General features: G+C 37.5%; 1 protein-coding gene across 6 annotated transcripts in view; it reads right to left on the bottom strand.

Moving 5' to 3' along the window:
- Nucleotides 1–26,868, bottom strand: part of epb41l4a (erythrocyte membrane protein band 4.1 like 4A) — a 74,179-nt gene that overhangs the window by 33,930 nt on the left and 13,381 nt on the right. For all 6 annotated transcript variants that reach the window (XR_010325585.1, XM_064309335.1, XM_064309337.1 and 3 more), the window contains 2 exons: nt 14,410–14,514; nt 275–326 (listed from right to left, as the gene is read on the bottom strand). Coding sequence is in view for 4 of the 6 variants with exons in the window: in XM_064309335.1 (XP_064165405.1) it covers nt 275–326; nt 14,410–14,514 (157 nt within the window). In the remaining 2 variants the exon portion in view is untranslated. The remainder of the gene's footprint in view (nt 1–274; nt 327–14,409; nt 14,515–26,868) is intronic.

Genomic DNA, 26,868 nt, shown 5'->3' with positions numbered 1-26,868 from the left:
ATACAAAAACCTAATTACAGGAAAATTCACATTCCTTGTCTGGACTATTGAGTTTAACTGCCTGCCTGGATGAGCAATAACAGCAAAATCAAGCAGACTCTTTCCTCACTGTTGAACTGACTTCACCCATCAAATGAATCAAAAACATGCATGCAAGTACGCACACACCCACACACGCACTGCTGACACATCACAAACGCTTATTATGCTCATTGCAGAGAAGTGCAGTACTTATTTTCAGTTTGAGGGGCAGAAGTAGTGAGGAAACACTTACTTGTTATCAAATCCTTGTGCTCGGCCAGGGTTTTCGACGGGTCTAGCCAATACTGTAAAGAGGTAGAAAAAGCACAAAAATTACGAAAGTACTAAAGTTCCTACAAAAAACCAAACTGCCACAATTATCCATTGTAGCTTAAAGTTATTTTCTTCCTATTATGATGAACCATACGTGGTTAAATAAAGGGACATATGCTACAATGATTTGAAATCATAACAGAATTATAACATACTAAGCAATTGAGGCACGTGCTCATTCCTCTAGGCAATAGAGTAAGGCAGTTCTTACTTCATGGCTGTTGACCGAACAGTGCAGGCACTGTAGGTCACACAGATATTCAGCCATACTATTACCAGCAGATTGTGAACTCAAACTTAGCTGACAGACCTCCAAAGAGGCTCGTACGAAAAATGTCTGTTAGAGTTATTAAAATATGCGCCATTAAAACATGAAGGTACTGAGCAGGTCACTGAATGTCCTTCAGCTTAAAATGCGCAGCTTCACTGCTGCAGTCACAAGGTTTTCATTGGCATTTCAAGTGAAACCGACATTGTTCACACAGTCCTTCGGCCCACATCTCAGCAATTCTGAAAGAGTAGCACTTCTATCAAGTACATCACATTCGCACAAGAAACTATGACATGGTTTGAAACAGTATCTAAGCAAGCCCTTGCATATGTGCATGTGCATTAAGCTCCTGCCACTGTGTATCTTGCAAAGTTCAATGTGTTATCATCACAGTTTGTACAATGGACACAGGACACAGTTTGTACAATGCAGAAATAAAACTGTAAACTTTGCAAGATGTCCAGTGTGCAGGAGCTTAATGTTCTTGTTAAGAGCACTCTGAGGATATGAATAAAACTTAAACCTCTTCATGGCTATCCACAGTTTAAACTTCTACATAATATTCACTGGTTGACTAATGGTCTACAAATGACTCAGATGTAAGATGTGTATCAAATTTTGCTGCAGAAAAGACTGGGCCACTTACCCATGTTATAGTATCATATCTTTCCATGATGTAATACAATTAAAGGAACACCAAAATAAAAAATAACACAAAAGAAACAAAGCACTCTCTGTCTTTCATATCTATGACTTTTTCTGAGCTGCTGGGTGGACAATCTGACCCCAGCCAAAAAGGCTGGGCCCCAAAGGTATCATGAGTAACATATTACAGAATTATTATTTGGATTTTGTATTCCAGAAGCCAGTCTTAATGCACTAACCTAAAATAGATAATCTACTACACTACACTACTACCCTTTCAAAGTATACACACTGGATAAATAAGTGTTATGCAATGCTTTCAGTAGAAACAAAAAATCTATTTGGTGACAAAAAAGTGATTTTAAATACAAAGGCAGACTTTTTTAATCCCCATTGGATTTTAAACACCTTAAAAACTTCTGTCCATCAACCATTTAATTTACATGTGCAAATGAAATAGCCCTTTAGGTAGAGTGCTACTGTTGAATATGGTAAAACATTATTATATAAAACATTATGCAGAATGCTGAATCAGCAGCATAAGCCTATTGTATTTTTTATTAATTAGTTTTTCTCTTCTGGCAGTGGGTGCAATTAAAAGTTATTCGAAAATCACTAACAAGGGATTTACATATATGTGCGATTTAATCTTATCTAATCTTATATTATTTTATAAAATATTTATTTTACTTTGGTCTTTATGACTTCTGAGTTTTTCACTTAAGCTTAAAAAAACTGACAAATTAAACTGCAAGTGTAACAAAATTGAGCTGTGTTAAACTGCAAAAATAAAATGGTGGAATAAGCTGTCATACTAGTGTGGAGCTGAAACCCATTCATTCAGTACCCGTAGAGACTTACTGTGCTTTAGTGCGCTTTTCCAAGAACCTGACACAATGGCACCTGTAACGATATTCTTCTGATTTTTAATAGCACGCTTATTACTTGGGCAATTTCCACCTCTATCAAATCTGCCAAGGTTCAGCTTCTTCTCAAGAAACCTAATCTTGACACTTTCTCTCTAGCAGTAGACCCATTTCAGATCCAGCATTTATTGGTAATGTTTAAGCTGAGATCCCTTAAAAGCAGTTGGTTCCCCTTTTGAGGAATATAATTTCACACTGGTGTAAATCATCATCGCACCAACACTGCCCTGTTACAGCAGCAATTTGCCTGCCAATTGAGAGCTGTTTCAAACAAATCCTCTGTGATTCTTGCTGTATTTGGTACCAATAACTTCAGATGACTTTGAATCAAATTATTATAAACCTGGCGAGTTGGCTTACTTGTCTGTTTGCAAGACAGTTTTTATTGTTTGCGAGTCTCATTTGTTGAATGTGCACTATCTGGTTCCTTCCTCCTTCCTGTGGTTTCCCTCAGGGTTCTATTTTGGGGCCAGTCTTATTTTATATGTATACAGTACAAGAAACAACCTCTGGGAAATATGATTCACATAACATAACATCCAATCTTACTGTTGTACAGTGAGTAGCCAGCTGTAATTGTCTGTATAACATAGTGATATCAGAAAGATGTAACACCATCAATATCAACTAATTTCCAACTTCAGAAATATGACATATTCTTTTGTAAGGCACTTCAATCTGGGTGGCTTACTTATAATAATGTGACTTTAAGCAATGTAAGACCATCTCCACTAAACCATTGCAAATTCAATGTTTTCACATATGAACAGACAAGCAACTTGATTACAGCTCTGAAAATATTTGGATCTCAAAAACCGTAAGGCGTAGAGCTGCCAAATTTTGGTAGATAACTTCCAAATATCACTCTCTACTCAGTCATGAAAACCTGTCCACATTGTCCACATGGTCCATATTGACAATATTGACACACGGTGACCCTATCACAAGGCATTTAACATTTTGCCCTATATCTTATGAACTGTAAGGCCTTTCATTTCACTCTACAGCTCTCACATAGTTTGTGCTGAACACATGGGAAGAGGGAAGAGAAACATAACTCCTGTGTGTTGCATGCAAATGGGACAAAACTTTCACAGATGTATTTGGCCCATGGCCACAAGGGATTTTGACCATAATTTTGTATGCACTATAGCGCTATCTTCAGGGTAAGGCATGTTTTGTGCATATTTGTCCATAGCTCTGGCAGTCTTTGGCCTGGATTATAAAAGTGATGTATACACATTTAGTAAAGAGGGCTGAATAAGATTTACACCGTTTTTTTATTTCTGCCATATGTTATTATTCACGAACAGTGAGTCAGTGAACACAGGATTGTGACCCTTTGGAAAATGCTGCTGAAAAGATATTAAAATAATTTTTGTAATCCAAAGTGGTTGGCCACTTCTATAATTTGTGGTGAATATGGGTAAAAAAGAAGTTATGTGTAGAGTCTAACGGAGTTATGTGAATAACGGAGGCGGAAAACATACATTCCCATGTTTGTCTGAAGTCCACGGAGCATATTGAGTACAAATGGTTGTGCTCTATAATGCCTGGACCAGATGAAGCGTGTATTTTTCATATATTTGACTCTTACTCATCAGCTACTTGGCCTGCCTTCAAAATTCTTCCATTCCATGATTCATCGGAGTCCAGCGTTTTGTGTCATTCTTTACATCCTGTCACGATACATAACTGTGCAGTTGTGCAGCATTTGCCCAATGCTTCTTGGACCCTGTTTGGCACATTCAGCTATTATTATTATTATTATTATTATTATTATTATTATTATTATTATATGTAGCAGTTTTGCATGAATTTCCAAAAATAAAATAAATAACTTGTCAAAGGCCAGTACACATCAAACCATTATATTCTGCCTACAGTAATCTCTGAGCACACAATATTTCAGAATCATTTTCACTTGAAAATATGCAACGGAATGATCTGTCTAGCTGTGTGTCAGCTCCAAGTACTATGCCTGGTGCCCACATGAAAATGAATCACTTAGAGCTTACTTAGTTTTCATGCATAGAGGGCTTTGTGCTCTCATGTTACTCTGATGTAATATGGAAAATATGAAGTCCATGGTACTTTCTGAATAGGTGCTGTCTACAAGGGAATGAAAAGTGTAAGCAGGTGAGGTCACCTTTTCTGGTGATTTTCATTGGCCATGATGATAAAGGTTGAAAAAGAAAATGAACTTATTTAAAAATGAGAAGCATTGTGCATTTTTTTTTGAAAAATTTCAAAGATCAGAAAAAGTACATTGATGTACCTTTTCTTTCCATTTTCTTGTTAATTGATGTGAAGTTGCCTGATGATTTATGGTGTAATTTGTTCCACTTTAAAGGATATTACATTACACATTTTTATGAAAATCTTCATGCAAAGTATGGAATGAATCATACGATTTTAATGTGTCATCACTGTTTTTCCACAAATAAAAATAAAACGGCAAAATACATAAAATTATGTGATTATGTGTTTATAAGGTGCAGTCTATTCATTCTTTCAGTTCATTTCTAACCTGTTTATATAACTGGCAACCCATTTAGGTAAACAGCACAGGTAGTGTGTGTTTATCTAGATAAAACCTTTCAAAATGTTTATTTCTTCAAATACAATGCCTGTATCAGATTAATTGTGACATACTTTCCACCTGTTAATTTGATATAAAAACAAACAATAAGTCAACATTTGGGATTCCATTTGTTACTTTTAAACTATTTATACCAATTTAAGACAATATTAATTAACCATGCATTGCTAATTAAAATTGTTGTGTAGAAATTGCAAATGCCTCTAGCATAAATGGGACTAGCATTTCCATAATGTAAACATCTAAATGCATCTCCTGTTTCCTGTATGCAGGGCATGATCTAGTTTTCTGATATTTTCTTGGTAGACCTGGCATAAAAAGCTCTACCCTAGAGGGTAATCATTACTGAAGACAGTTTGACAAGGAGGTTCCTCTCTGTTTCCATTAATGACAAATGCATCCAATGTTGCAATGTTAATGATGAATGCACCCAATAGCCTCTGGAGAATGTTTGACTGGGAGCAAATTCATTCTACAGCTGACGCTTTGCCAGCATCACATTTGCAGCAATTAAAATGACTTGAAGATGGCATCCAAAACATAAACAAGTGTTTCAACAGTCTTTCACTCTGAGAAAAATGCAATTCAATCTGACTGTGAGTTTCTGAGCTAAACTCTCCATGGCTGAAATATTTCCACAGGAGACCCTCCTGCATCATTACTCATGCATGCACAGATATAATCAATGATATACATGGATTTCAGAAATAAAATAAATCTGCAGATGGGAGAATAGCCAACAGTTTGATTCAGTCAGTTGGTATTAAAGGACATCATTGACTTTAAAAAAACATATATATATTTTCTACCATAACATATAGATCACATATGTGACCAAATATAATAACAACAGTACATCACAGTAGCCTATGGAACATGTGACCTGACATTACAGTACACATGAAAACAAAAAATAATTCACATGAAGGGTTCTGGTGAAAGTGCCCAGATGATTTTTTACATTACCTATGACATGTTAAAGGTACTTAGTAATTGAGCATGTTAAGAATAACAGACAGCACTTTATTTATGCATTTCATCTCCAGAACAACAGCAGATTCAATTTAATTAAGAGGGGATTTTTTTAAGAAGCACAATTAGTAGTTACTAGCACCAGCTCTGACCTTTATTTGTATGGCAACTAGCAATGACATGAAAGATTATATGAATCAACAAGTTCAACCTTTGCTTAGTTCTCAAGTGAATTAATCAAAAGGGCACTGAAATCCTTTTTTCACATCCATACATTGAAGGGTATTAAAGGCCAAGCTAGACTTGCACTTTCTGCCTCATTGCTGGGTATAAGGTAACTGCAGAAGTTCTAGAAAAGAACAGTCCCATAAAAACAAAGAAACATCTGCAGAATAAAAAGTGTGATGGAGAGAGCCTAAGCCTAATGCAATTATTCAAATGCACACATATACACACACACACACGCACACACTTTAATATATGTTCCTACATTTAGCTGTTTGTGAAATGAGGAGAGTAACCATATTTGCACTTTGGAGTGAAGTTTTGAGATAATATGAAATACATATTATTAAAAAAAGAAAAAAAGAAAAATCTTAGCACTACATAAGATTATCCACACATAATTTGTACTGTACATGCCCATTTGTTTTCCCATTTCCCAATGTGTTTCCCACATACAGACATGAAGCTGTATGACAAATTTATTTTGTACATTGTTAGCATATCGGTCAAAAAAATAATATTATTTGATTAAAATTATGCATGACTGAATTAGTCAAATGTAATTGAATTAGCAAATCTCATTTTATCTGCAATAATCACATTACTGCAGCTGCTGTGTTCTCGTGCATACTAATTTATGCAAATACCATGTTGGAGAGTGTTCTACTGTACCTCGCAGGGAGGGCACCTTTCTTAAACTGCCTGCTTTGTAAATTAATTACAACAGTGTTAATAAAATGCAGCAGAAAATCTATTTATTATATTCTCTAAAAAATAAATGTGAACAAGAGGTAGACTATTTTACAGAGAAATTTATTTCAATGGACAGACACATCCATAGCATTGTTGAGAAGGGGGTAGTGATTTCCATAGCGTTAAATCACATAGAAGACATTTGTGGATTTCTTCCTTTAGACTGACCAGTTACACGCAAAGTTAAGCTAAATCCAGAAATCAACCAACTGAAAACGGAGCTTCTGAAAGTGATAAGACTTCTATCATTTCAATTACATTCTTACACAAGTTCAGACACATGACTACCATATTGTTTATTCAATTTCCAGTCAAATCAGCCATAAAGTTTTTTTTTTCTTGTCAGACAATAATGCAGGCAACATACATTTAACAGTTAATTACCAAAATACCTCCACCGCTACATATATTATCAAATCTATCAGTATTTACCCACTCTTTCTTTTTTGCAACCTACTACTGCTTTGTGTTCCTTCCAATCAAAAAAAAGTTACAGCTGCGTTCTCCCAACAAAAGCTGTGACCAAAAGTGTCAATGACATTATGCTAGAACTCTTTGTCTTCAAAAAGGGCTCTAACATTCAAACAAACAATATACAAGCACACCATAGCTGCCTTGTAGATTTCTGCCATGTGCATCTAAAATGGCTAAAGGAGATCTTTTTGATGAGATTAGATATACAATAATTCAGCAAAGTGAATGTCAAAGGTACATATGTTCAAAAGCTTATTGCAAGGTACAGGGGAAATGGAACTCCTACAGTAACAACCATTCAAGAACTCCAAAACTATCACCATCACAAATACAGTACTTAAAGATTTTATCTTTGAGAGATAGGAAAAATCAAGCTCCACTCTTGCTTCTAATATAATTCAGTTTCTGTCAATTCTTCCAATGTGAGAAGACAACCCAGTGCCATGAATCTGAAAGGATATATAGTTGTAAAAAAGGCCACTACTGAGAAAAGGAAATAAACAAAAGAGAAGAAAATGTGTCTAAATGTGAGATTTTCAGAAGTAAGAGAAGGCAGTATAGGCACCACTGAGTCAATGAAAGACTCTTGGAACCATGTCTACAACCATCTGTCAAGCATGGTAGAGGATCAGTACAAGTTAGGGGTTGTACGACAGTATCTTGAGTTGGTGATCTGGTTTTGATTGAAGGCATCATGAATGCTGATAAACACAAACAAATCATAACATATCATGAAATACCCTCTGGACAATGTTTGACTGGAAGCAAATTCATTCTACAGCCAGATAATATCCCTAAGCACACTGCTAAGAGGATCAAGCTGCTGGTGTTCTCAGAACAATGGACTGGCCAGATCACAACATCACAGAATATGTTTGGGATTACTTGGATCGAGAGAAGCAGAAAATGCAACCAACTTCTGAGACTGAGCTTTGGAGGTACTTACAGGAAGCATGGAAAAATATCTCTGCAGATTCTTTTGAAAAACTGTTTTCACTGGAAAGTAAAAAAAAATAAAGGGTGGTCTCTGACTTTTGCACAGTAATGTGTGTAGCTAAAACATGCTACTGAATTACAATATATTATAAATATAAGCTATGCAGTATTTGTCTATTGATTGTTTCCTTGTTCAGATGTGACATTCAGATGTGACAATTCAAAACTGATGAATGCCTGTTTTTTTTCAAGAAGTTCTAGAAATCATTCTCTTATAAATTGTAGAAACTGCAGTAGATTTGCAATGTGTTTCACTGCAAAACAACAACGTCAACAACAACAACAATAACAATAACAACAACAAAAAGCATCAACTTTACCACATTGGAGAGTTATCACTTACTAGAGGAGATGCGTTGTATTTTATTTGTGAATATTTTATGGAGAACTACACTGTTTGACCTTTTCCATGTGTAAAGTATAATGCATCTTCAAGCAGGTAAAAAAGAAGGTGACGGCTTTTTGCACTGACTTTGTTTTTAATTAGCTCCCCACAAGGCCCTGTTAATTACTGGATCTAGGCCCTGTGAATTCATTATGAAAACAGAGTACTCTGAGGCAGTTTTATATTAAATTACAAGGAACTGGCGTTATTTAATTACATTCTGACTGTCAAAGCATCAGTTGATGCTGAACAGATAAATGGGAAAAAATAAATGCAATACCTTATCTCTCAAACAATTGGTAGGATCACAGGAACTCTTGACCAACAGCACATTGTATTACCGTGTGGCAAAATACAGAATATGTTCACAGTCACAGCTAATTGACAATTTATCCGGAAATGTGTAAAACCAATGCTGTTAGCATTTGTACCAATCTAGACAATAAGGGGAGTAAACTCCCTCTCTCTCTGAGGCAGCATAGTAAACAGCTAACCAGTAATCATACCGTCACGGGAATTTGCAGAAGGGGTTTATTGGCACTAACAAAATAGCTGACAAGAAATCAAGAAATGATACAAGACAGAAAAGTGATCCAAAACCACTTGGGATAACTGTGTGTGACACAGTGACTGAGAAAGGAGGGTAGCTGTCATTATTTCTTCATGCTAATGACAGGTATGCTTATATACTATATACATATATATATATATACATTAGTGATTGCTGAACTCGGCAAACTGAGTTTGCGAAGAAAATGTGTAAGTCTTATTTATTGTCAGTCAAAGCAAAAAACAAATTTTGATTGAGTCCCAGCCATTATATATTTTACTCTTAAAAGCTTCTGTTTCAATTGACAAAGTGTCCTTTTATTACTGTAGAAACATAGTTTGGGATATTATGCAATGCTAATATCCCAAACTATGCTCTAGTTACTTGCTTTAAGGCACACTGAAATGGTGTTTATTGATGTTGCTCTATTACTGTTTTACTGCCTATTGAATCTGAACAGGTGTGTTCAGATTGAGAAGCTTGTAAAAATTCTTCAAAGCAATATCAAGAATCCACTGAGAAAAAAAAATAAAGAATTCCCAACAGACTCTTTTCCTCCCACATACATATGTTATTTTGGAGCAACTTCCAATCTATGCTTACAGGGAGCTTGCTCTGTGTGATGCACTGTGCGCCTCTGCTGCAAACAACTGTGAAAGCTTAACCTGTTTATGGTTTTATTTATGTCTCCAATCAGAGTTACTGAGCACCCCGGGGACTTGCTAAACATACCATTAAAGCGTGAATGAGGAGTTATCGGTATGCCTCAAGGCAACTGGCATTTTCTTAGGATGTCACTGAATTCACAAATCAAGCAGCAAGACCACGCACCATATACAATTAATTCAGATTACAATGATCTGTATTGGCAGAATGCTCCACTAATTCCTTCACATTTCCCATATAATTCAACAAACATTGGTGACCAATGATAAACTAGTCAGACACATTAAAGATTTTACATTTAAAGCTTTAAATTTATAGCCTTTATCTCAGTCACTGAAATACCAGAGTTCAAATTTATCAATAGGAGATGGACATTTTATTGCACTTCCAGCTACAAGCTTGTGTGGTTAACCATTCAAGTTAAGTGCAGATCAAGTTTGTAATGATTACATTCATTTGACTTCTTTTGATTCAAAATGTTTCTGAATGTTGTCACATTTGCTAATCAAGCAGAATAAATGCAAACCATCTCAGGACCATTTGAGAGCCTCAGCTATGCTGTCCAACATTCATGAACAGCAAACATACTTAAAAGGCTTCCCTTTTAACAGTCTTGTCATTCAGATGCAAATTTCATCCCTATAAAAACTCTCCTGATAGCTGATCTGGTCCACAATATACAAAGGTATATTGACCAGGCAACGCGTCGTAAGACGGTACAGGAATTGCTCAGATTTGGTTGTCATATCTAATTCAAAGATGTTCCATAATAAAGAAAATAAAGCTAAATAACATACAACAAACAAGGCTAACAGATAGGTAAACATAAATAGACACTGAACTTTTTGGGGCTGACTCATATAAAAGTAGTTGTGTCCATTAAAAAAAATTAAAATAAAATAAAAACTCAGCTATGCTAGAATTGCAAATACAATGGGGTCATGTCCTAATGAAGTCAGTAATTTGGACAAATGGAGAGATCTGCAGACCGTGTAAATGGTTAAAAAATCCCTCAGTATCCAAAAAATAATAATAAATAAAATGGTGGATAGTCTATCAAAATGCAAGGAGAATACCAAAGAGCAGAATAAAAAAAAAAACACCTGAAATGAACACAAACCAAGCAATGTTAAAATGAGCAGCTGTTCTGGCATTTGTCTTAACAGTTAATATTCTTTCTTTCAGGATGTACAGCCTGGTCAGCTGGAAATCACCCTCAAGCTCAGGGTCAGAATGTAGGCAGTACTGGAAAACAGTCGTTATATCCCTTTCTCAATAAAACCACGCCCCGAGCGTTTCCATAGCATGCAGTTGAGCACATTAAGTCAGAATGTGTGCGTATGGAACAGAAACCTTTATGCCATTCTGCCTCAAAACCAAATAGCAATCCGTGGGCATGAGTCAATTTAGAATAGACCCTGCAGCGATCTCAGAGGTTCAGGTATGAAAGTCTCCCCACGTAAAGTACGTTTTCAGGAAGACGTTTTATATGACCAATGTGACCCAACCACAGCAGTAACTTTAAAATACTTTGTACATTGTCATGTCAACTCAGCACTGTCATGCTCACAATATTACAAAAGAATCTTTTTTTGAAGTTGAGTAAAAAATCAATTCTGCTATGCATTTTATCATTTGTAATGATGAAAGGCAAGGCAGATCAGATCAGGTATGAACACTGTAAAACTGATCACATGGTGGAGATGAAGAGTGGCTGATTGGTTCTGAGCACCACATGCTAAGTCACCTGGCAGTTTGTGTCGGCATGGAAACAGCCACGTCATGCCCATCCCCCTTTGGTATGATCCTGTTAATTTAATCTGTTTCAGTTCCCATCAAAGCATCAGAAGATAAATTGTGAACTAGCTTAAAAGGCAAACAAAATAATTTGATACCCAATTTACCTGCTTTCAGAATGTGGGGTGAGAGGCTGTGGATTGAGGAGACAGTAATAATGAGCTAAAAGTAAAACTATTCAGTACATAATCCAGCTTCTCTATGTAACTACATTTACAGGAGATCTTGAAGGAGAGTGGTCCTTCAAGCAAATATTATATTATGCTTCTTTATAATGATGGCTTTAGGAGAGCGCTACAGTGTTTTATCCAGTTTTTTCCATAATTAGAAATGCCAGTCATATCCATAGGCCTGTCTCACCACTGCAATGCCCTCCATCTATTTTAAAGAGCACAGACAGGCAAGGGGTCATCTCCAAATTGTGTGTTGTCATTTGGCACTTTATGTCACTCAGCAGTCTACCAGCTGAACTGATCAATCATTAGGTGGCAGAGGTATACTTTATAGGTACCTGGCACAGGCAGATTGCAAGCATCATATTGCCCTGAAGAGTCACCCTTAGAGTTGCAAAGAGACAGGGACATGCTTCTTGAGGGACACGTTTCCCTGGCACACACTATGGGCAATTACACCAGCCACAGTCAGACTCCATACTAGGCCATAACATGTGTCACTACACTGTAAACCAGTACTTTAGCGAGACACACCACTTGATGGCCTGATTATGCGCTGTTTTCAAATGTTTTTCTCTGCCGTGGTTGAAAAACAAAAGGAATTCCAGGATGTGGCAATCATGTGCTTGAGATGCGTTCAAACCTGAACATTCCGAGATTGATTCTGACAATGTCACATTAGTTCAGAGGCAAATCTGGTGATCCATTCTGCTGAAGTCACACCATCATTACCTGATTCCTGCTCTGTAGTCTTGTGATTAAAGAATGTATTCATGCCTTTTCTCAAACAGAGGAAATGTCCGAGTTGCAAGTAGATGATAATGCAACATAATATTAACTAAAAACGACAATAATAGCTTTTTAATTCACTGGCATGACAGTAAATAAATTTTACTGGTAATTCCTGAGCCATAATTGATTGATAGTTAAAAGCAATTGTTTCACCCTGCATTAAACCAGCTTGCGCTACATGCTTTCACAGCGCTCAATTATCTAATTAAAATGACATCAATCTGGGGATGTAGAATGTACTTCGTGTGCAAGGTCATTTCAGAAGCGAACAGTTCATCATTCAGGGAGATTCCAATACACAATAAATTTAGAAATGATGTTTAAGCGGGCATATGCTAGCTTGTTGAACCAATAAACTTTAATTGACTGTATAAATCAAAACTGATAGCCACATTACAGTATTTCAAACATCAAAAGTATAGCTGCACTTACTGGTGTGTGAGAGAAAGCACATAATTTATAATGCAGACTGTCAGGCGAATATGTTTGTAAATAGAAATTACGGGGAAAAAAAAGAAAAGAAATGAGGGAATGAGCTACATATACACTTTCTCTACACTACACATTACACAGAGAGAAGAAGATGATTTGTAATTCAGTACAAAATCTATCAGATATTCTGTGCGGCAGTGCTTTATCACCATCTGGTTTCAAAACCCATTCTGTTTTACATCAGTTTCGTTTGCAGAACAATTTGTTCAATTTGCTCTCCCATAAATAGCTGTCAGGGTGAACATTATCATCATTGGCATTGTTTTTTTTTGCTTTTTTTAAACAAACAAAATAGTTATACAATGATCTCAAACAGGCAAACACTGTTATAAAAAGTAATATTATTAAACTCACTGTGACATTACATAATAAATGAATGTATATTCTGTAAACAAGTCAGTGCTTGAAACATCTACTAATTATCTTGTGAGCACACTGAGTCACCATATTCAAATTGGTAAATGCATTTAATATTATGAGATCTAGTCTAAGAATAGTAAATGTATCTGAATGATATAGTTGGGCCGGAAATGAGTAAATACTTCCCTATTCAGTATCCAGACCATAAACACATCATTCTTTATCCTGAACTTCGAAAAATACAGAGGATTTGCATTACTTTTTTTCCCTGATTCTCCAGTTTTAAAATTTTTTAAATTTTTTTTACATTATGTTCAGTGACAGCATTACATGTTGAGCAAGGATTGCTTGGCTTTGTTATTTAAGGATGAGCTGAATTATAATTCAACTGAATTATCCCAGACAATGTAACTCTGGTGGATCATTTATCATGATGTAGAAGACATTTCAGATGAAGTTGTATGAAAAACCTATGGCTCAACATCTTTTCTGAAGCTGTACCTTGCCTCCCGCATTGTTCCCATTTTCAGGAGTCAAATTCTATGTGCACTGGCACCCTCTTTAATCTTGCGCTGCTCCAGTTATAAATCATGACTGCAGACTTCATCTAAAGCCACTAAGAGGGTAACTCCTGGAGAGCCCAGAAGCAACTTCAGAAACACTGTGCACTTTTCCAGGCCCGCACTCTACCTAACCCCTGCCTGGCCTTCAGGCGAAGGCAGGTAATCACTCTCCTCCCTTTCGAGGTGGTGTCACACCTTGAGAGTTGAGCAATCCATGCTCTGCAAGCTGCCTGCTCATCTCCTACAAATCCACCAAATTCATCATCATGTCCTCAACCGGGTCAAAAAAGAGCACTCCCTCAAGTGGCCCGTCTGGTCCCTTATAGCGCGGGCTGCGTGACGTCAGCCCAGAGGAATGCTCTGGTGAAAACCGCGCATTTGAATATGAAAGCCAGCCACCCCCTCCAACTCACCGTCTGGTGGCTGCGGTCACAGTAGCGCAGGCCAAAGTAGTCCGTCTCTGCCAGATTCACGTGGCTGAATACGTAGTCCAGGACAACCGACCCCTTAGTTGACTTCTGTGGAGAAGAATGCAAACAGTTGTCTTTGTTTTCTAAGAATGTCATAGTTGTGGGGGCAAACCATGCACTGTCATCTAGGCTGTGAGGGGACACCACATTTGGATGTGTGCTGCTGGCTGAGCAAAAGCAGGACTTGGCCATACGATTCAAAAGAATACCCTTAAGCAGTCTGAATTTCACCCTTAATCAAGCTGTTGACTGCATTCAAATGGGTTGCATCTATATGCTCCATAAGTCTGAAGAGATAAAAGCTATACACAGCTTATACATGAGCACAAAGAAGAAATTTATTTATAATCTTAATAATTTGTTGATTTTCCAAGTGCATGAAGATGTCAAATGTTAAACAGAAGAAAATACATTGATTAGTTTGTGCATGCCTGTAAGAACGACTGTAATTCACCAAATGTGGCATCATTACAGTGGACTACAGCAGCAGGTTCTGGTGTATCACTGTGCGCACTGTAGCAAGCTAATTTTCACAGTAAACTGAAGCTGAAGCTTCTCTTTTCTGCATTGCTTCTTCAAAATTAAGTTGTCAAGTTGTCTACCATGTCTCAACACGTGCACTTAATTATCACAAAAGTGTGAGCTAACTACATTTAAAACACATTTACAGTGGTTCTGGGCCTTTATTTGAGAAAATTCACAGAATGACACTCTGAGCAAAACTCACACCATATGGCCGATTTGTATGAGGCAATAAAAATGGCCTCAACAAAAGGCTGCATGATGCCCTGTTTTCACAACTGCGGATTTAGCTCTGCAAAACTACCTGCATGTGCATACATACTTATAAGTGCATATTCCCTGCTGTGCACGGACAACTTTCGTAGCTGATATCTAGTTAGATATGAATAAATCTAACTAGAGCACACATGGAGGGCAAACATTCTCCCATCCTACAGAGAACCCAGGCACAACACCTTGTTATGTGCGCAACAATTGTTGAACATACATCAAAAATAATGTTCAAAATAAATAAGGATTTTTTTTTTGGCGGCACCCAGTCAGGAAGAAATTAAGTAGCAGTGAGCTCTTGCAGTGGACAGCAGGGAAAGGAGTGGAGACATATGGATAGGGAGACCTGGGAGATTTAAATGTCTTGAATGTCAGCAATCTCCAAATTGCTGAAGTTAAATCTAGTTTTAATAGCACTGCCCATTTATCATGCAAAGATCCATTAAATGAGCTCACAAGCCCAGAGTTCCAGTATTGAAACATCAGTACTGTCATCTTCACACACGTCCTAAGTTATATTCTTAGTCAATTACGCAACCCCTGAGTAATATTGGTCTCTGTAATCTCAGGGTTTGTCTGGGCTGTTCACATGTATAGTAAAATACGGAATAACCAGTGTTTTCTTTTGAAAACAAATGTTCCCTAAGAACTGTAAATCAAAAATAAACATGTTTGTGCACAAATTTCAAAGATATTTGTCCAAGACACAGGCACACATATCCACACAATAAAAACCTTTCTTTTCAATGTAGTTGCAAACCTTGTAAAAACAATTTTGCTTCACAGTCCCAATGCCTCAGCTTTTCCAAAGGTATAAAACTCCAAGATATATGATCTCCGTTTTAATATTTCATAACAATAGATACCGCTGCAGTGGCAGCATAGTTTCATGCTGCATGACCTGGATGGCCTTCGTTCATACAGATCTAATTCCCAAAGTCTCCGATGTGAATGTTAGGCTTTGAAACACGGAACAAGGTAATGCAGGAACAGTAGGCAAGATAACATTGACACTATTGCCAACAACCACTGTGTCTAAACATGTTTTTATGGTGCAGTAATCCTTACTTACTGGCTCATCTGAGAGGTCAGGAAGGCAAAATGCAGCCTCAAAAACCTACATCAACATTTTATTACCTAGAAGCATCTGTTCCTACCATCTGCTTTGAATTCTCATAATACCTTCTTTTACGCTGTCAGAATGTGGCATCCACCCTCATTATGGCAGCATAAAAAAGTAATTAAAATTTATAAGCATTGCTATTTTTCTGTCCAAGAGGAAAGTCAAGAAATGGCAAAAAATACACAAAAATATATCCCTTAAAATTTATTTTTAAGTCACTTTCATTTGCCAAAGAACAGCAAGTCTGATGGCTGTAGATGAACATCAAGGTAGTGAGGAAACAGTAGATTGCACAGCAAAACTACTAGCATTAATCAACATTAGTGGTGTTAAATCAACTCTAACAGAGTCCAATAGGGACAATATGTTCTCTATCAGAGATTAATTGTATAATGCATATTGTGCTTCTTTAGATGTCAATGCAGAAAAGCTTAAGTTATATATACCCTACTTATGGAATCTGCACACACTCCTGTCTTGCTTCTGACAGTAATGGTACCCCTGACTACTGAGAAAATTGTGGAAACATTATACTATTAATCATCTGACAAAACACTATTTAATCTGACAAAATACTTTTTCCCTCTATTTGATTTATTTGCCCATGGTTGAACAAATTGCCCCCCCCCCACTTTACCCCATCATGAGGAATTAAATAAAAACAATTTTAATGCCTATTTGGATTTCACCAGTTTCATCTGATATATGATATATCCCCAGTGGGACAACATAAATAAAGAAAGTGAATCATAAACACTGGAATTATGCAGCTGAGTCACTAACTCAATCATCAGAAGTGACTGGCAGATTTTAAATGCCCAGCCCCACACAGCTGTTCCTCTCTGGAGCCATAAAATGTAGAAACCATTTGCACTGTCAACTTCACCAGGGACAATTACACCACACAAGGGCTCAAACTTGAGTATCCATTGGATTACACACAGCCATGCCCGCAGTCAAATCAGGACCAACAGTATGCTGTCAACAGTTCTCATGCACAAAAACGGGTGCAATTAAAATCGCTTTGCAGAGACAGAATTTGTAATGCAGTTTGTATCATTCAGCTCATTTGTTGAGGAGGCACAGGACAAAGAGTCTTACTAGCAGTGAGATTCGGATTCGGACTCCTGCATGAGCGCAGGAAAATCTTTCTGATTATCGACCCCAAGCAGCAGGTTTCAAGGGCACCGTGTCACAGCCTGAGCTAGACGAACTGAGGAACTGCGCATGTTTAAAGAAAGTGCCACACCAGCACCAAGAGGTCTCAACTGCCAGAGGATATTGACTGCACTAAGAGTGCTCACACGAGAACTGCAGGTGTTTAGACGTGATTATTTTTTGTTGTTGTGTGGTTAAACAGTTTGCATTCATTATTCCGTGTAGCAGAGCTGGGGGGAAATGGTCAAAGATAATGCACAATGAATGCTTAACGCAGCAATGTGTGTTCCAAAAGTCTCTTTGTTAGGGGTTAAATATATGACATTCCTTTCCCAGGAAAACAGTTGCTAAATTATACATGAAATAATGACATGCATAAACCTCAATTATTCCTTTTGGTATTATGCATATTCAATCAAAACAGACTCTTTTACATATAATAATACAACATGATTGCCTCCCGAATTTAGCCAACTATGACTCAGAATCTGACTCAGAATCTGCAGTGACGGGAAAGAAATGGCCTCATCATGCCGGGGTATTGTGGATATAATTCACAGCAGGCTTCCTTGGGTTACTGTCGCATCAAGGCCCCTTAGCTATTCATCATGTGCTCGAAGGTTGCCAATAACCAGTTGTCCTTGGTGAGAGGTGTGCCTCCTCACCTTTCAGTTCCAGATCCAGGTCCGCGTGCACGTTGTGGCTTATAGCGAGGAACACAGTCACTGGCTCACAGGAACGGAAAGTGAAACTGTGTATCAGGAATTTCTGACCTTTTCATGGTATATTTCCGCCAGGTCCTCATTGCCATAGACCAAGAACAGCAACCCTCAAAGAGGAACGGAACTTTTATTGCCTGTTGGGAATTCCGTATTTGTGAAAGCTTTTTTTTTGTAGCTATGGATCCAAGTAGGATGGCATCTGAATTGCTAAGTGACCAACACCACAGACTAGCAACACTGTGTTTCTTTCTCAGTTCAATACACACTGAGCACCTCAGAGGATCAATGAATGAAGCAAACACCTCTGGTGAATAATTCCCACCCAGATGTATTTGTATTGGGTCCAATGTTGGGTCTTCAGTTGCAGATCTTGCCCACATAACCTTAATTTACAAAAGAAATTGGTGCACTTCAATTCCGTCGACAGCGGGAGGATATTCAGGGGCTTTGTATTAAGCACTGAAACATGGTAGGCTAGTTTTAACCACAAACCAACCATGTCATGAATCCTATGCACTGACAGCTGCTGCGATTTAAACCTCCAGCAGCATGAGCACACAGCACCTCGTTCAACCAATCGCATTTCCAGCATGTATTCAGTTGTCAGACCATAGGATTTTTTCTCCCCTTTTTCCTCAAATTCATTCATTTCTCAGCATTGCAGGATCAACAGAATGTGCTGCACAAGGATATGACATCATGGATGTTCTTGTTATAGAGTGTAATAACTTAATCCAGCATTAAGCTGCCATAACCAGTCATTTAAGAAAAAATTAAAATAAATAAATAAATAATAATAATAATACCATGCCTTGAAATGTTTAAATTCATCAAATGCATATTTTTCATTGTACAAGTGTGAACCAAGTGAAAACCTTTTTGTCACATTTTTGGAATTTAATAAAATATACCCAGTCAGTGTTTGCTACCATTGTGGTAGTGCAGCAGGCATTTAAACTCCAGGAGAAAGGATAAGTCATCATAATGTTTTATGAATGTCAACGGAGACTTTACAAAGCTGAAAGGGATGCAGTAGTATGGGTTCAATGCATAAAACATATGTCAAAGTGCTTTCTCTTGCATTTATCTATTCAGCTTCACTGAGCTTTTGATTCACATGCCTTACACAGTAAAATGCCCTGTGTTAATTCAACAGAGGACATATGAGTCCAATATGGACCATATGTATTCTGTAAGAGTTGATTTAACACAGAACATTTCACTGTGCAGAATTAAGACTGGCCTTACTCTGTAAAATATCATTGAGTCCTTGTATACACATAATTATTCAAAACATTCATATCGTCTAACTAAAATATTAAAAAGTTGAAATAAAAATGGCTTTTAAAAGAAAAATACAACAACAAAAACAGTGGCAATCATTCTGTAAAAACGAACACACATACTCGTAGCAATGTTGATTAATTCTGTGTATTTTCCTGTGTCAGCCATGGGCTGTAAATCTTGTCAGCAGTAGGAAGTCATTTGTATGCAGTCAGTGACCTACTAGTCTTGCAGGGATTTACAAGTGCTTGATTGATGAAGTTACCACTGTCTGATTCACCATCTTGATTAAATAATGGGATTCATATCCTGTCGATTGGTGGACAGCTATTTTGCTGTTTTGTATCCAGTGGTCTGTACTGCCTGTTATGTAGGAAATCAAGTCATGTAGTGTCACCGAGAAACAATGTAGAACATTGCCTCTGACACCCCCAGCCCCAACCCACATTCAAGAACAACAAGGGGAGATAATAACATAGAAACATTCCTCAATACTGCCCAAATTCTCGAGTCTATGACAGACTAGTCCCCCAAACTGCACCCCATTAACCAGGTCAGGAATCTCTCCTGTGACAGATAATAGGCATAAAATGCAGTATTGTACTATATTATGTTACAGTGCCCCTTGCCATTGAGTTTATACTGCTTTTATTGATGTTCAATAAGTCAAGCCAGATAAGGGCATCTAATATAACAATTAGAAATAAACTAAATAAATAAATAAATAAATAAATAAATAAATAAATAAATAAATAAATAAATAAGGCCTTGTTTAGGTAATCCACACATTTTCCCTAAAAACTAAAAACAGAAAATTTGAGACTGAACCTCATACATGTTCTTGCTGATAATCCTGATGTGATTACACTGATGTTTGGAGATAGTAAAAATTATCACTAAGAGAGAAGCAGTGCCATTAATGTGATGATTTTACAATCAACAGACTGTGGCCTCATTTACCATTTACCATTTTGCCTCAGCAAATTTGGCCACAAACCTTCCATTACCCTTTCCAATTAAGACACAAGATTTTCAATGTAAAACCATATCTTTTTTCTAAAATTAACAAAAAAATCAAATCCAAAATATATATTTTGAAATTCAGCCTCACCAATAGGCACATACTATAGCCACACAGACTATTCTTTCTAGACTATTCCATCATTGTTCTGTAGGCACAAAAACTTTCTGTTCCCAGTCTACCTTATGTAAGCATGTTTACTAACTACCTAGTGTTAAAGAAGTCTGCACACCAAACTGACTACAGGCAATGGGAAGGTCAGCTCAGAAAATCCTAGTGCGTTTGTCAGTTGGTTGTGAATGGAGCATAGTCCAGAGCCATCTAGACTGGCTGTTGGCAAAGATCTTTAACCAATCAGTGAGCAGGATTAAGATGGTGATAATCTCTGTTTCCACATGAATGAATACTATGGAAGGAAAGTCAGAAGTCACCATTAATTATACAACTATGAAGGGAAACACGTGGACTCACTGTATTCACTGTGCTATAGATAACAGTGTGTAAGTACAAAAGCTGTATCTATTTTTGGAATCAGTACCCCGGGAGGTCCATCTGATTTAATTGGAAAATATCAATGTGTATTTTCAAGGCACGTACTGTACTTTGGTTCTCTTTTTGTAGACTTTTCCACATTCTCCAATTAATTTGCCTTTGTTTGCCATGTGAATGTATTATATACAGGTTTACAGTTCTGTAGATATTGTAGATATTTCTTATTTTCTTTGAAAAATGAGGGAAATTTAGTTTATATTTTCTTTGTAATACATTAAATTAATAGTTGCTAATTCATAGGCTACTCATCTTACAGGCTCCTGAAATGCTTTTCTGAAGAGGGACTAATACAAGGAAAATGTGCGAAGCTTTATAAAATATAAAATCATTTATATTTATCAACAAAAAACAAAAACATTCTTATACTGTATGCACCAACCACCCTTATATGCACCATCCACATCTGTGTCACAAATTGTTGATAGTTTTTCTAAGAAAATAACAAATGTGATAATGGACAGACCCTTCACAAAGCTTTGTACTGTACGAATCTGAGACATCTCTGATGAGATCAAACAATCAAGGTCTAGAAATAACCAGTGTTAGGGTCATGTCTGAGATGGGTTTTACAAATCAAGAAATTTCATATCTAATCTACTGTCATTATTCTACATTATACCTCTTTCCTCCTGCACTCTCACTCAATAAAACTCAAAGGAAGGAAACTGCATTAAAGAGAAAATGATTCTGTCATGTTTCTCAGAGAGAACTTCTCAGAATGCCTCCTGTTGTTTTTTCATTGCATCACCTGTCAAGACTGATATACTGAAGCTTTAATTCATTATTAATGACCTAGTTCCTGCTGAAAAAGGACACTTAGTACAGAAAATAATGAGATGACATTTTCAGAACATCTCTTTGAAAAGTCCAGCTCAGCTGCTGTCACATCCACGTGGAAACAAAGACTGGAAAGATAGAAATATGCTTCTCCATATTTTACATATATGTATACACACACACTCACACATATATATACATATATAAAAATGTATAAACGCACACAATGTGTGCATCAGCAATATTGATCTATATATACACACACACACACATCATCTTTCATGCCTTTTTGCCTAATAAACCTTGGACTTGTGAGGTAAATCACACATACAGTATGAAACATGGTGTCATACGTGGTAGAAGACACCCAACCTTCAACATCGGTGATGAAAGGAGGAACCTGAACTCTCCTGTGTTTAGGAACATTGCCCTGGGCGTACGGGCTCTGGAGGAGTGACACCCTTTGTGTTATTAGGCCCTCACATTGACAGTAAATCTGCCACAGCAGTGTACCCTCAGGGTGGGAGGAGCTGCAGACTGAAATTATGACTCAGTGACATCAGAAACAGCCAGCTCACCAAAGGGATTGTGGGAGCAGCCAGTGCAGACAGAGAATTGTTTACCAAAAGGTCTCCTCCCAGAAGCAGACCCTGAATTCCTCTCATATCTTTCCTACTGATAAAGAGCTGCTGTGGCAGGAAGGATATTGCTAAAATAACACTGCGTTAGCAAAATATACTGTAAAAATAAATCTTGATAGGTTTTATCGGTAAGGAATAATTACGCCTTTGGCTTCTTGTACACAATAGCCATGCCTGTCCACAGAAATCTGCTAGGTTTTTGAGAACGTGTGAAATAAATATTTACAATGATTTTGTCAGGCACAGCAATGGAAATCCCTTATAAAACCTAATCTCCTCACTTTTAAACTCAGCATTCAAGAGCAAATGAGAGAATATTCACTAACTGCTTACTATTCATGTCTGCACATTTAATCACAGTGTGGTGGTATCACAGATGCTGGTTAGCCAGTATCTAGGACATGTTTGGTCAGTCAACTTAATACTGGATGAAGCCTATTAATATTCTGTGAAATACCCACAATGTGATCAAATATGTTGAGATTAACGGAGTCTAGGGAATGCAATTTTCCCTAGAGTCTCGCAATGACCCCGGAAGACGGATGCCTGCCACAAAGTCATCGCTCGCAATCTCGCTACCTGTGAGCTGACAGGAGATGGATCTCTATTATGACCAGACCTTTTTTAAGACCTATTTTAAACTAGGCTGTGACCAATCAAGATATGAGATGATAAACTGTTGATCTTTCGAGAAAAAAGTTTTAATCGTTGAATGTGTAAAGAAGGAGGCAGTTTAAAAACATGAGGTCCTATTCATCATTACCTCCATAGAAATACAATTTCAATGTTGCCAGATGTCAAGGGAAAGACAAAGATAAAGTGAGGGAGGCCGCTGACCTTTTGGCTAATGTCTTGCAATAATGGAAACAGATTGGTCTAAGCACTCTCACTGAATTTTACCTTTTTTACCTTGTTTATTGAATGAAGTAAAGAAAATGGGCTTTAAGGAGCCACATTTGGTAATACTGTGGGCAGGTTACAGTGGATTTAAAAAATGAAATCAAGGAATTCTAATGCTCAAAATACAGAACAATGTTTCACTTACCTGCATGTGAATTCTCAGGCATTCATGTTTACACATTGATATAAAAGCGTGTAGTTAAACACACATTACTTTTGAAATATTCGACCGGTCTGCAGACCTAGGAAGTCTGTGACAGTGCTTCTATCCAAATTTTGGTTATTGGGGTGGATGAAGCCAGCTTGTGAACATTGTTCACTGGCTGCTTTCGGCTGTGTCCTCTCGTTCAGCATCCTGGTCTGAAAAGAGGAGCTCCTGCCATCTGCTGCACTCTGGCTATGGGACCATGGTAATAGGTGCAGGTGAAAGGGTCAGCTCATGGTAGGGGTTTGGATAAGGGCCCATTGTCCTGTTAAGACAGCACCCATTAAAGCCAGTAGGTGGGTGATGGAGCAGGGAGGTGGCTGCACTAACAGATAGAAGTGCCATCACATTGGAACTTCTATAGCTCCTCTTGAGAAACCACTTGTCCTTTGTCCCTGATGGAAGTGAACATGCTTGGGGGGGCCTCCCGTTGAAATTGCTGCTGTACTGCATGGAGTCCAAGGCATACAGTAGAATTACAGGCTCAGTACATTCAACCAGAAGAAAGGAAGACTGCCTGGCACCATGGGACTACTGGCTTGGTTAATCCAGAAAGCCACTGTATTACTTTGTCTGTAACCTCAGCTTGGTGTTTGGTGCCAGAATGAACTCTCTGGGTTTGTGGGGTTACTGGCTGTAAACACAAGCTGCTAGGTGCCAGTACTCACAGTTCACAGGTCCAAATTAATTTATATTTCTAGACTTGTACATTGCAAGAAATTGAAAAGAAACAGCAGGAATATAAGTAAAGGGAAAGGCAAGTAGAGTGATGGCAGTGGGACAGTCATTCACTGGCATTCACTGAAAAAGTATTTTAACAGCAGCCGAAGGACAGTATTGAAATTTATATAAAAACAAACTAGATTTGGGGCTGACATAGCTCAGGAGGTAAGACCGATTGTCTGGCAGTCGGAGGGTTGCCGGTTCAAACCCCGCCCTGGGCATATCAAAGTATCCTTGAGCAAGACACCTAACCCCTAACCCCCTAACTGCTCTGGCGAATGAGAGGCATCAATTGTAAAGCGCTTTGGATAAAAGCGCTATATAAATGCAGTCCATTTACCATATACCATTTGTGCTGTAAGCCATACTTTAAACAACCAGTAAACATCCAGTGAAAGGGTGCATAACACGGAAAAAGAGAGGTACAACAGAATCAGGACTGTGAGCTTCCATAAAACGCACTCACCCATAACACAGAGGAAAGACAATGTTGAAAACCTGTTCAACACAAAAGCCTTACCAAACACTACCACAAACAAAACCTTCAGAATGTCCTTGTGCCATCAAATATCAAATATCATATACAGTATGGGCATAGATACAATTCACGGACCTAATGTAAAACTTAACCAAAGAGCCAAGCAGACATTTGAGGAAAGTCATCAGGCTTCATTAAACAATGAGGAATGAAAATAATTATTGACAGGAGAGTATTGGCCCTGTCTGGCAATGAGGCTATTTATTGTGCCAAAATCACAATAAATGCTAATCCTTCCCCACCCCCAAGAGATTTTTCACTTTCCACTCCATGATTATCCTGCTTTTTCCTTTTGTCATAATGGCTTATTTGCGAGCTTGCTACATCTTCAAAAGAGACTTGGTACTGACTGAGCAGGTCCACCAGGGAATGCAAACACGTCTGCCACTGCAGACAGCTCCAAAAGCACCACCAACTGCAATTTAAAATTACACAATAGTAATAATTTATGTCTGGGAGGTCTGTAATAATACATGGAAGAATATTGCTGCTTATTTTAACACAATTTCCCTGCCATTTTCAATTAGATGCACAATGATGGCGTCCCATGTGACTCATTTGGTGTACAGAGCGTCTTCAGTAGAAATGAAAAATGCCGAACATTAGAGGTGGTTGTCTGGTCTGCTGAAACATCAGCACCCAAGGGGGTTAAAACAGAAAGAGCACAGTTTCTTTTTGATCAGTTAGCACTTAGCCACAGTAGTGAAAAAAAACCCAGCATGTAGTAAGCGTGGTGATCATGGTGTAAAGGGGCCCCAATAATCTGTGGTTCATGAGAGCTTTAGCTCCAGAGACTAGTCCGTGACTGCGTGAAATCGCATGGTTTACCTCACGTGCTTACATTTCCAAGTTTGCTTTTTAATTCACCAGTTCATGTAACAAAACAGCTTTGTGCTGCAAACAGTACTTCAAACCTGACCTTTTGCTTAGATGGGAGGCATGGGTCAAACAATCACAAGCTCTTATGCTGCTGAGGCCAGTTTTCTTGAGCTGGAGATGGGCGGCCTTTGATTCAAAAGCCCATTATGCAGATGGAATCACCGGATGCACACATAAAAACAGACTGACATTGTGCAGATTTGTAAGAGGAGGACAATGCCTTGCATTAAACAGGACTAAATATTTCATTAATTATATTAATTCAGTGCTGATGGTTGCAGGACTGGGTGCTTGAATGTGTATAGTTTCAGTCAGTGGCAGGAACAAACTGAACCATTAATCTACTCCTCAAAATCACGACGCAGCAAACCCAGAATACAGCAAACAGTTTGTCTATTTTTAAATAAATATACATTCATTGCAAGATCAGACTAAAAGGAAATAAAATCTTGCCAAAGAAAAATAATATATGCATTTAACATAATCTTCCTTTATGGGAATGATATATACTGCATTACACTGTGAACATGAAAAATATGAGGATAAACATATTTCACAGAAATATATATTTTAATATATTATGATAATCACAGATTTAAAAAAAACAAATACTGTGCACATTCTCCCATACTATTTGGGTTTGTGTGTGTTTTTTAAAACAGATTCTTGTAAATATATTTATTAAGATAAATTATCAATTTATTTGTGTAAGCTTGGCATTAAAGAGTTTGCAAGCACTAAAGTGATGCAAGACCAATAACACCAATGATGATTTATATTATATTATATTATATTATATTATCAGGTATTGCATACTTTCGGCATGGAAAAATATTAGAACATGCTTATTACAGTGTTTAAGAACATATACTGTACATTGTAAACATACTGTTCAGTTCACTGTACAGTTAACAGTACACTATATATACACTAAAACTGTACACTGATAACATCTGAGAGTACCCCATTAACATGTGTAAAAGAAGACTCCTTAGTATAATTTGTAATTTTCTCAGCATGATTTAAATAAGCACATGCACTTCTAAAGAGTCAACCATTCGTTTTACTGAATCTGTTGGAGACAGGT

Source organism: Anguilla rostrata, chromosome 14 (genome assembly GCF_018555375.3).
Source record: "Anguilla rostrata isolate EN2019 chromosome 14, ASM1855537v3, whole genome shotgun sequence".
In the NCBI taxonomy this organism is placed as follows: Eukaryota; Metazoa; Chordata; class Actinopteri; order Anguilliformes; family Anguillidae; genus Anguilla; species Anguilla rostrata.
This window is presented reverse-complemented; position numbering and strand designations above follow the sequence as displayed.